Source organism: Bombus bifarius, unplaced genomic scaffold (genome assembly GCF_011952205.1).
Source record: "Bombus bifarius isolate JDL3187 unplaced genomic scaffold, Bbif_JDL3187 scf7180000009125, whole genome shotgun sequence".
NCBI classification, from domain to species: domain Eukaryota; kingdom Metazoa; phylum Arthropoda; class Insecta; order Hymenoptera; family Apidae; genus Bombus; species Bombus bifarius.
The window spans coordinates 1,904,592-1,917,272 of record NW_022884914.1 but is presented as its reverse complement, the minus strand read 5'-3'; the positions used below and the strand labels follow the sequence as shown (position 1 = coordinate 1,917,272).

Here is a 12,681-nt window from a genome sequence, read left to right as displayed (position 1 = left end):
AAGTATCAAAGAGTATGGAAACATAGTAAATTCGCAGGTTGCACGTACGCAAGGAAATATCGTGGCAACCGAAGCATTTACAAACGTTGCGAGCGACAAAGAATGCAATTAGAATAACTTAAAAAATGTATATGCAGCAAGATGTATTGATTATTCTTGAAGATTCTAGTCAACGATGTACGTTCAACCGCATTTACATTACTAATGAAATTTCATTCCTGTCTTCTATTCTTAGACGTGGCAATACGGAAGATTTCGTTGGCGTGGTGTTTCGCGTTTCGTTGAACGTATTCTCAAACTACTTATTTAACACATAGAAAGTTGCTGGGTGCCGAGAAAAGAAAGGAACACGACGGTAATTGGCTGAAACTGGGCCAGTTCCCAAGGAATCGATTTCCTTGTGAAAATGAAGAAATCTCTCTTCCACTTTTCATTATCTCCAACTCAAATTCAACCACCTTCTTTTAGTCGATTTTCCAACCAACGTAGGGATTAATCAAACAGATCAAACTGTATGAAATATTCAGACGTTGATACTCTCTTTTATTTGATCTATCGCGTAATCGTTCTACAAATTTATTTTCGCCTATCTTCTAAATGAAGAGCATAAGGGAAGCGCGCGATAAGTCATATTTTTCATTTCTCAGTACGTTGCCAAATGATCCCACGTTATAAAAAAATATATATTTATCCTCTCTCTTCGTAACTTATAACATTAATATGTCTTAAAAGTTATACGTTTAACTTTTACGAAACTTCGTCGACTATATTTTTCGACCTAACGAATTCTTTTCACTTGTAGCTACTTTATATTAAATTGTCCCTTTTCAATCGTAAAGTAACATTAAACTGGAAAGATTAACAAAGATAGGAGAATTCTGATTCAGTGATAAGGTTTCGCGAGTAAACGAGAAATATACGGAAATATATGAAAATCTTGCTAGAATAATATTATGTAATTCGTGTAATTATTTTGCAATTATAGTATTTAATATATGTATATATACGTATATAAATTTCAATTTTTAAATTAGATACCAAATAATTAATAGCGTCGGATTCCTTTCGTGTTAATTACTTGCCTCATTAAACGTCATTTTTCAACGCGAAACACAATTCACGTGTGCGCTTCGTTATCGTGACGTAGCATTGTACGAAATTCATTAAGTTCTTCCTTGCACGCAGTAATTAATTAAGATAGGGCATCCATGTCGTTAGTTGAACTAGCAGAAAGCACCTTGCCACGCCATGGCCCTAGCGTGAAAATAATCTAGTTACAACGTTGCGATGAAATTACTGTCGTTGTTTGGCAAATAAATTAAAGTGGCATCATTTGTTTTCAGCGAAACAGGTTTCACCCCCCCCCCGGTCGCCCTTTCAAAGAAAAATCGTTCGATCAGCTTGTACGTCGATTAATTGCAGATCCGATTGCAATAATCCATCATGCACTCCGTAACCATTTATTCTTTATACAATTGCACGATACGATAAAATTAAAACGAATTTTAATTTACAATAAAATTACAAAAGCAATTATGAGGCAATCATAAAACAAACAGTATAGCAAAAGGAAATTAAAAAGAATATTATACCTGTTGAGAATATTGCAAAGAAGGGAAAACGTTAGGAAAATATTACAAATCTGAACACAGATATGTATTCTTTGTATATATAGCTCTTTGTGAAGTAAAAGAAATTTTTCGACGACAATGCACGCAAAAACTTTCGAGGAAATGTTTGCAAGCGGTTTTTTCCAAAGTGCAAAAAAAAACTAATATTCGCTGCACAGTGTCGGTTAAAGCGTACGCTTTTACACAACTTAATTGCCGGGAAAACTCGTTGTCAAACTACGAGAGCAGAGCTTCAACACAAAGGATTGCTCGAATTGGAGCTTGTCTCCAAAAGAAAAGAATACAATTACATTACAACGAACTTGAAAGGGGAAAATAAAAAGACGCACGTCTCTTCTCTTCGCGACGACGAAACCAGAACACTGACCCTTAGACGTGATTCTTAGGCGTTCCAATAAAATCAATACGAAATCTTCAGTATACCATAAAATCGTATTACGTTTTCGTTAAATCGTCCATTAGTAATAATTATAAGTAAAATATATAAGGTTGTCCGAAAAGTGTCTTTCTTTTATAGACACGTCTTTTATAACAACGCATCTTTATACAAACATGAAACCTAATATGCCGAACGTTGTGATCTTTATTTTGGTAGAACAAAATCATCATCATATGTAATTCGATAAAATAATATAAAACAGAAAATATTGTGCATCCATTATTTCCGTATAAAACGAAAGAAACTTTTCGGACGACCTAATATTTATTCGAATATGTTTATATATCAAATAACTAAGTTGATTTGTGGAAGTTAAAATATTGAAAGATTATTAAGAATTTACTTAAGAACTTTTCAATTGTTTGAACATTGTTCTGTTTTCAATTGCCAGAGAAAATAATTCACGCATCCATTATAAACGAGACATTCTATATATTAAGAGAAAAATCAAGAAACGAATATCGATTTCTATAATTAATTTCGCTAATATGCGCGCATATGTAATAATTATAATAAAGCTCTGGGCGTTATTCGAATCTCTACACAGGGAGGAATAAATTTGAACAGCGTTATAGCATTATATTTAGTATGAACACGTGGCGTGAGATGCATAAGAGACGCATTCTCTCAGCCACGGCTCATAAACCGTATCCGTGTTGCTGTACCAAAAATAATTAGGTTTATGAAACGAGCAAACGCGTAGACTACAATTTATTATAGCCGATTTCTTTGACTTCATTCGTTTCTTTTCACCCGTTTTCATACCTTCATTATAATATTAAATTGAAAGGACTCGCTCACTCGCGAAACTGAATTCTTAAATAGAACAAAACGATTGCGGTTCAAAGTATACACATTAACAGAATTTGTCCGTTCTAGTGAAATTTTTAGAAAATCGATATTAAATTTATAGAAACTATCTCTATCAATGTCATAAGCTTATAAAGATACAAAAATGCATCTTAATCAGCTTATGCGAAAATAATGCTTTTGACGTATTAACAATTATTTCTGATGTATAATTAATTTTCCTACGATAATATAATAATAACAGATATAGCATTTCATTATGCCAGCTTCCCAGTAATTTATTCCAGATATAAATTGCGACGAATTATTGGAAACAACAAACAAAGAAAGAACTATCATATAGTATACTGCATTTTCTTGATTGCATTGTACATTTCAAACCGAGCATTATATTCGCTGCTAAAAAAGAGAAATTTCACATCGAAATTTTTATGTAAAAAACATTGAATTAGTCGATAAATGTCTATGATTTAACCGTTTCAAAAGTTTTGTATGGAAAATCAATGGAAATTCTCTTTTTCCCCTGACACCATTGCAGCTGAATGGTTCGTTTCAGAATCTTGATGCACTTTCTGCAACGAAAAGTTAGATGGTATTTGAAAAGAGCACTTTGCCACCCAGAAATAAAGGGTACACGAATAATTATTCGTTATTATTAACAGGGTGAGCAGGGACCGCATCGTCTCGTTAAACGTGCTTCATATTCAAGTAGTCATTCACAAGGCATAAAAATTTTATTGTGAGTGTATTAACGCACACAAACGGCAGTTACCAGTAAATTGAAATTGGTTGCAAAGCTTCAACGATATATATGTAGTACATACAGACAGAAGAGTGCCATCCGCACCGGCGACGAGTACAAGTTTGATGCAAATGCTCGGCAAAGAAAGACGCGTTTTCTCTGTACTTTATAAGATGAGTAACCGATTAATTCAAACGCGAATCTTTTCATTTTATAGGAATCACAATGAAATACGTAATAAGATACTTTTTAAAATAAATAAGAGATCTATGTATTTTGTACATAAATAAGTATTTCAATACTTAACTCGTTCGCTTTGATGAATCTCTTGGAAAATAATTTTTTTTACGGTGAAGACTTTCTGCATTTTTGGCGTCAAATATGAGAAATATGTTCTTTTTACTTTTCCTATATCAACGATTGCTTTATGTAGTATTAATGATAATATCGACAATATCAAATTTCTAGTACTATCTTTGTCAATTTGTCTGAATTTTTCTCGTACTAAATTTTCAAAGGATTAAACACGATATTTGAAAGTATTATGCTATTAAATTTAAGTTAACTCTATAAAAGCATCTTCTATGAAAATAACAGGGTCGAGCAGAGATTCAGGTGACAATCCTTAAGCCTATAACGTGATATCGACTTTGTCAATAGCCGTTATAAAGGCAGCGTTCAGGTAGAACATACATTCCAACCACAGAAAACAGTGAAAACGAGGTAGGTACATATAATACATGAAAAAACAAAGATTCTCCAATAACCGTATAATCCGTCCTGTCACTTTTTTCCCATTCTCTACTTTCGCGAACGCCAATCGTGTTACCATACTCTATACTCCATAGCTGTTAAGCAATTTTTCAAACTTGAATACCTTCATCCGTGAAAAAGGGTGTTTTAATTTCTTTATGTCGAACGTTCCATATATAGCAATATTTACTTTAAAATAAAAATTCCTTCTATGTACATGATCCGTTGCAATTCAAACTATTAAGAGATTCTCTTCGTGACCTTTCGAAAGATAAATAATAGATATTTTTAAAAAAGTCAAAACTATAGATTTTTAAATAGTTGAAAATAATACTTATACGGTCTTAATTAAAAATTACTTCGTTTAACTATCCTTCATTTAAGTGGTACTAAATGTCGGACTAAATTCGGTTATACTACTGCAGCAGTTCCAGGTAAACATAAATCAAGATCTAATATGAACTCTACTAAATAACAGCATATACATAAATAAGTACTAATAGGATAGAAACTTTCCCTTTAAATTATTATTTTTAACACCTTAATTAGTTGCTTCAAATATATTTCAATGCATCGTACTATTGATTTTGGATTCTAATTCTCAATAGAAACGAACGTATTAAAGTATTTCATATCTCGATGTGAGCAAGAAGGTACGTTACAAAAGCGTTCGATTCTGTTCGTTATTCAATATCGAATATGACGTAGCAAAAGTTTTCCGCCCACGTAACCGTGTAACCTGCATCCATCTCTTGCAGGAAATTTCGGCATCGTGGTATCACCACGCTGTGAAATCCATTTAAGAAACCTTCCTCCCGCTGGGTGGATATCATAAAAGCGACATGCTTCAACTGTTTCGTATTCACGAACTTGATGTAACTCCATCTTGCTTCAATTTAAATTCTCTTTTCAGAGATAGAATCCCTAGAAGCGTCTTATCCGATATATAGCGTCGCAGGTGCAATCTTCATCGTATTCGCCTGAGGACACGTTTTGTACAGTAAAAGCAAAATAGTTTCTTTAATGTAGAATACTTTCGTCCGGTTGAACTCTTGAAACTGCTGACGAAAGAATTTTTATAGACGAAAATCCGATTTAAGCAACGGCGTAACACAACTTGTATCTCGATATTCGATTTGATTAACATGGAGAAGCAATTTTTCAATAATATGTAATATATGTAGTAATGTATAATGACACCTGTTGACAAGTATTAAGATACAATCATTATGAATTTATTAAAACTTTAAAGAATTATTCAATATTACCCGCATAATAGTAATCTTATTAATTTAATATAATAAAATGGTATTTTCTTTCCTTATATATATCCGACTATTCTATAAACGTATAATTAACCGATATATAATTACTGCAATTTACTACGTTAATGCGATTCTTGCAAACAACTTCAATGAATAAGTACTATGTTGGATCGTAATTTTCCACGAATGAAAAGCTCTGATCAATTAATCATTTTTTCCATAGTATATCCTAATAGTTACCTACTTTTAACTTAATACTAGTGTATCTTAATACTTACAAAGAAAAGTATATATATAATAATTCTGATAGATTTTCTGTGTCCTATTTTCCTTATTATATACGAATAGAACGCAGTAATACGCAAATAAAAAATAATATACTACCATTGGCAACGAAGCGTATACCGCGAGGACTCGTCTATACGCTAAGTGAAATACCATAGCAATCCCTGCTGCATTCAAAGCGCTCAAACTTAAAGCTGTTCCCAAAGTAGAACTCGTTGTCGCTCTACTGCCTTCTACAGAGCTCTCATGCAAGTGAACTGGTCCGGGTTTTCATTTAATAAAGCTACTTCGGTTAACAAAGATTTCAGTTGTTTGGCCTGGTATCACGATTCGCAAACATACGATGCAGCTTCAATACGATACTTCTAAATTGGCTCGTTAAACTTTAACGATAATTAACGTGATCGTATTTGAAACATTCGTTCGGGCTTGTAATGAATATTGAAGATTCGAAATAAAGTATCGCATATTATAGAATTTTTTGATCAATGCGTAATTGTTTTAACGATTTAATCAACACGAAGTTAAAAGTTCGATACGAACAAAAGCATAGACATTTACCGTGATACTATAATAGCTCGTGTTCCGTGAATAACAATGGATATCTATTATGCACATTCAAACAACTACATTTCAATTCCACGTATCTGGAAACAAAAAAATTACGCTATTGCGTTCATTATAAATGCAAGAAAGCATTTCCGCGTTGAAGAATAAAACATACGAATAATTGGAGTGAGTTAACGTCACTCCCTCTCGTTTAAAAAATACTTCAAACCGTAGCAACCATTTAAAATAACAGTTTCGTTATGCATATCCAAGCGCATTCTGAGAAAGCACGAAACTTGCTCCACGTTTTTTCTCCAATATAACGCCTAAATAAAATGAAATAATACTTCAAACTTCTATTATCAAAAGAAGTTATACAGAGAAATATCTGTGATTCTATTATCACAAACATTAAACTAATTCGAAAAAAGATGAATATTCTAACTATTATCTAACAATAACTATAACGTCGTCATCCTAAGAACGCCAACGTGGGTCATTTAAACTTCATATCCCACCAACTAATGAAAATGATTCATGCAGCAAGTGAAAATTCACAAACTCATTAACGCTAGAACTAACTGTAAACAATTTCTAATGTGTATCTACGTAAATATACGAAAATTATAACAATTAACGCTGTACAATAAAAATAATCAATCATATTTCTATCTCTCTAAAAGATAACATTGATTTCTTCATAAATATAATTTTATTCACCCTTAATTATCTTATCAAACTATACGAGCAACGTTATTTTTTAAGCAAATTTTATTACCACGCAGGAATGAAAATAGTTTCCCTTCGTTTACTTATTTATTGCTATAAAATAAATATTCTTCGCTCATGATAAAGCTGATTTATAATTTCCGCCAGTCAAGGATTAACTCCGAAACGATTGAAATCAAATTTTGTATCTTACTCGTACCTCAAAGGTATATATTTGATATATTAGTTCCAGACCTAAGGGAATCGTAAAGCAGACTCACCTGTTTCCGCAGCGGAGTCGCGCACTCGTCCTTGCTCCTCTCGAACCGCTCAAACTTGAAGCTGTTGCTTCTGTAGAGTTCGTTGTCGCTTTGCTGCCTCCTGCAGAGCCGTCGCGTGAGTGCACGCGGCCTGCAGGGCGCACATTCGGTAGCGAGACCCCAATGCAGGTGCAGCATCGCGAGTTCCGCGGTACACCTGGCCATGGCGCAACCGGCGCGCCTCACGCGGCACTTAACACGCTTTATCCGTCCCTCGTGCTGTGGCTTATGGCTGCACGGTTGCGTGCCACTTCCACTGCAATCGCACGTGCGACGCGACCGGCGTTGCCTGACCGTGTGCGAGCATGGCTTTGCTTCCTCGCCGCACTCGCACTCGCCGCCGCCTGTGTGAGTGCAGTTTATTCTTTCGGCGCACTCGCACGGCTGCTGCTGCTGTTGCTGTTGCTGCTGTTGGTTTGGCTGGCTCGCTTGAGAAAAAGTGGGTGAAGAGGATTGAACTGGCAGTCGGTGCCGCGTACCACCATTTCCTGCTGAGTGTCGACAAGGTCGTTCTGGACAGTCGCATCTGTGCAACATGCAACGAATGTGATATCGAATTAGACAAGAATATTTTACGCTGAAAGAGGTTGGAATTGATGGACGCAATGTTTATGCATTTAAAGCGTTAAAATATACAGAATGGACACGATATGCAAAAATGTATATCGGGTAATCAAGAAAGTTCTGCCGCTTCTCGTATGATGGGAAAGAACGATGCAAAAATATGGAAAAATATGGTTTTTTGGTACTAAAATGGTTACTTTTATTTTCATGAGTGCATTGTTTATATTTTTTAACTTTTTTGGGTCTTAAAAAAATGATTTATATATATTATTAAATCATTTTACATGCTTGTTCTTGGCCTGTTTTGTGAGGTAACTAATAACGTTTTGTTGTCCTCGTACACGCTGTTGTTGAAGGATTTTGGAAAGTTTACAAAGGACGTTGATTTCGAGAAAAGATAAAATTAATCTTTGGAGATTCTGAGATACGAAGATACCAATGAAGTTTTTAAGAAGAAAATCAATATTCTGAGTAATTAACATTTAGTAAAACAGATTGCAAACTATAAACGGTGAAACTTGGATCTTGTGAATTTCTCGCGACTATGTGAAGCGACAAGGCTCTAATATTAGAGAACAGCGTACCATCTTCAAGGACATTAAATCCTGATATCAGCAATATTCTGGTACACCGCCAGAACAGGTTAAAGAGGTATAACTTCCAATAGAAATGCTCTTATGGTATGCTGTATAAACTATTAAAATAGAGTTTTATGAAAGCTCTAACTCAAAACAAGACTAGTATATAGATCGCATCTATAAATGTGAAAATTACTTGTATTAAATCCAAAACTCTTTCATGATCTTTCTCATCTCATCTTACACTCTTCAATACGGAAGCGTAGTTATTATACAATTCGGTTATTTACGATCAAAATCAAATTCTATGAATCAAATTCCATCTCCACAGAATGGAGGTAAGTGCCATTGACACCGTGACCTATATATTGATCTTTATATGACCATACGCATGAACGTGGCGCCATTTATTATTATTGAACTGTGCGATCAGCATTCCTACAGATTTCTTTGAATTTAACTGACTTTAACTTTTCTTACTCGACTTTGACTAAATTCTACCGATGTTTCAGCTATTTTTACAACGTTCGAATCATATTGTACCAAGATATATTATATCCTGCTGAATCCTGTTGGCTTTTAATGCTTTCTGTCATGTCCAGTCGATTCATACTAGCCTAGATAAGTCCTACCAAATGCTATTGACTTTGCCTGTAATCACAGCTATGCTCTGCCAGATCCTGATGATATCTATTGCGACGTAGACCGATTTGATCGAGTGTTATCTGCTTCTGGTCGAATTTAAAGTCGTCTTCCCGTGTTCGATACAACTTTTGCTATAAACATATAAATAAATATAAATATAAATATCCTTCGCTTAAACAGAAACAGTATTTGTTCGTATATGATTTATTTTGATAAATTAAATAATATGAAAAACGAAGAAAATAATGGAATAAGTTTGTTAATTTGCTTTTCGTTTCTCTGACACTCGAGAAAAGTTAGAAATATCGTGTTAAATGAATAAAGTTATTGTTAATTGGATAGAGTTAGTAGGTCTGGATAAAGCAGTTCGCACAACGTTGATAAATCTTACATTGGAAACTATGAAACTACATTTGTACCTCATTACAACTTGCTTAATTACATGCCCGTGGCTATGCTGAAAACTATGTACGTACATGTTTAAACGATTTTCAGAAGGAGATTGTATTTATCCAATTTATATTTGTATCTTATATTTTATTGTTATAATACTTGGTTGTATTGAAAATTATTATTACGTTGATAGTCCTTACAATAGAAATGTAATATTATTAATTTGTTAAAAGAAAATGAGATTCATTAAACTAAAATATATGAAATTTCTCTTCAAATGGTTTACGAGTAATTTTGAGGAACAAAGGGAAAAAAGAAATTGTGAAGGATAATCCGCAAACAATATGATAAGCTGTGATCTTTCATTTTTAGACAGGATCATAATAAACCAAAATGACACGCTGAAACGTGCAATATTTAAAGACCATGCACAAGCAAAATTATTCAAAGCGATATATAAAAAAATTAAATCACAAGTAAACCTAGTGTTCTTTTTAAAACTTTAAATTTCAAACTTCACAAACGATTTATTAACAATTTACAAACGATATTCTGATAAATTGGTGGTAAGTATCACTTATTAAAGACTTCCTCGTATAAACCAGAAGTTAAATTAATAAAATATTTACCTTGAAAACTAATTAAGAGATACGATGGAAGCTATACAAAATTACGTTCGTAAGACCAATGTTGATTGGTTTCAACGTAAAACGTATTATTAAAACTTTATTGCTAAAATGTTTCAATCATATTTGACATTGATAAAAGCAAAGCAAATTTTAGATCATTAATGCATTTCACTTTCTTGGCTCATAAAAAAGCACGCTTTTGCCCATCGATTTTTCACTTTAATGGATCTAACACGAAAATAAAAATACCTATGTAATTACTAACTCGAATATCATGTAGTTGAAACGTAATTCGCATCCTGACAACTATGCTATGAAATAAACATCGTCGACATCAACGATGTTTCCATACAATCATATTACAGAGAGTCAAAGAAATAAAAGTAAATGTTATGAATACGACATGTACATTTAGACGTAGCACAGTGACAGTGTTTATTTTACGAAATAAAATATCCACATCTTAATAATTTATTCATTTTAATTTGCGAATAAATGTGCATTCTATTTTCCAATGCTTGACACAAATATTAGTTATTAATTATAGGCAGATAGCATATATGTATTTCAATTATCGTTATAATATTACTCTAATAAATCTTATTATTAATCTATATGATATATTTAATGTATCAAAAATTCTATTACTATCCAATAAAATTATCTTGTATCTGTCTTTTAGCAAAAAGTTTCTGACAAAAGTTCCTTCTAATATAATATTACCGATCCTGTTTCGAAATAAATAGAGAAATACGAGATTGAAACTATTATGCACTTCTTGAGCAACCTGTAGAATACGAATCTACAATGCAATAACGTTCGGTTTATGTATTTCTTCCTCGAAGTAGCCATTCGATCAGTCCATAACCTTACATTTATTTGGTATAATAAAATCACATGATGGTGACTCGACTAGTCAAACCTCTCCCCCTCTACTTTACTACGATGCATCGCGGAATCTCCTGGGTAACCTTCCCATTGTTAACCTTACCATGGTCTTCGAAATTTTGTATTGTAATTTCGCCTTCATTTCAATCTTATATGTTGAGGAAATATTTTAAGAAAAGCTTTAGTCTAACAATAGAATTGGGACGAAAAATTATATATATCAAATAACCATTCCTTCGTATTTTCATCAAACTTTGGAAATTCTTTTCATCAAACTTAAGAAACATTTTATCAACAAGATAAGACGATTCGATTGCGAACTACTCAAAGAAAATAGGACTAAGTAGACACATTACCCTGACTCTACAAAAGGATGTCAATTTCACCATATTCGCGCCGCAACGAGCCTCGTTTACGGATTCGCAAATACGATCAGCACACGGTTACTTTGACCTTCGTCCCTTGCACCCCTTTAATTCATAATGGTTCGCAACGTGTACACAACATACACTGTCGCGCCAAATATTGGACGGTAACGGAAAAAGAAGGAACGACAAATTTCGAAGGTTATCGAGAAAAACAGGCAATGACAGATGTTTATTTACCTTCGAATACGTCGAACAGCCGATGTACGCGGTACATGCGGACAAGGTTGCGATTCCGGTGGACAGTCACAGTTGCCAACCGCGGGTCGGGTACGACGAACCCTAATCAGTACCGGATGTACCGGACATGGCTGCACTTGACAACCGCACACGATCGTTTGCGGTCCACCGCGAGATTTTCGACCGCCTCCTCGTTTCGCGCGTTGGTCCACGTGCAGCTGACAAGGCTGCACAGGGCAACCACAGCGAGCTGTGGCACCGCGACGCCCGGCACCTTGTACACGTCTCCACACCCGCTCCATTCAACGACCGGCGTGCGACTAATAAATGCACGCCCCACACCACTCGACACTCTCGATTCGCTTCGGCTGTGTTCGGCCAACTTCGACTCGCAACGTCACCCCCATTTTTCCCTAACCCTCACCATCACGCATCGAGTCCTGACTCCTAGCGATGCGCGAGCACCAAACCTCCCCCTACACGATATAATTCTTCGATAAACACGTGGAATAAATTCAGCGTGTGTAACATATAATATCTTTTTTCAAAGTGTAAAGTGCAATGTTTCTTGACTGATTTGGAGATGATTTTGGCTCATTTCGCGGACTGCTCGGTAAGATATTTTGTTTTTTGTATAAGAGCATTTTTGTATTATTTTGAAGTGTTAATCATAAAATAAATTGGTTGTGACGTATATAGGATAAATAGATTTATATTAATTGTATTTATGGGCAAATTGAATGAAAATGTAAAGATACATTTTTGAATATTTCGAGTGTTTTCGGTTAATTTCGGTAAGATTCGATGTTCTATTGTTACTAGATAGTCAAATGCAATGAATAGAATGATACCAATATTTGCAAAAGTATTGCATGTT

General features: G+C 34.3%; 1 protein-coding gene across 1 annotated transcript in view; it reads right to left on the bottom strand.

The window, feature by feature from the left end:
- Positions 1-12,121, bottom strand: part of LOC117213788 — a 245,914-nt gene extending 233,793 nt beyond the window's left edge. The window contains exons 1-2 of the mRNA XM_033459448.1: positions 11,805-12,121; positions 7,464-8,028 (exon numbers count right to left, since the gene is read on the bottom strand). Of these exons, the coding sequence (XP_033315339.1) occupies positions 7,464-8,028; positions 11,805-12,106 (867 nt within the window). The 5' untranslated portion in view covers positions 12,107-12,121. The remainder of the gene's footprint in view (positions 1-7,463; positions 8,029-11,804) is intronic.
- Between the last annotated feature and the right edge of the window lie 560 nt (positions 12,122-12,681).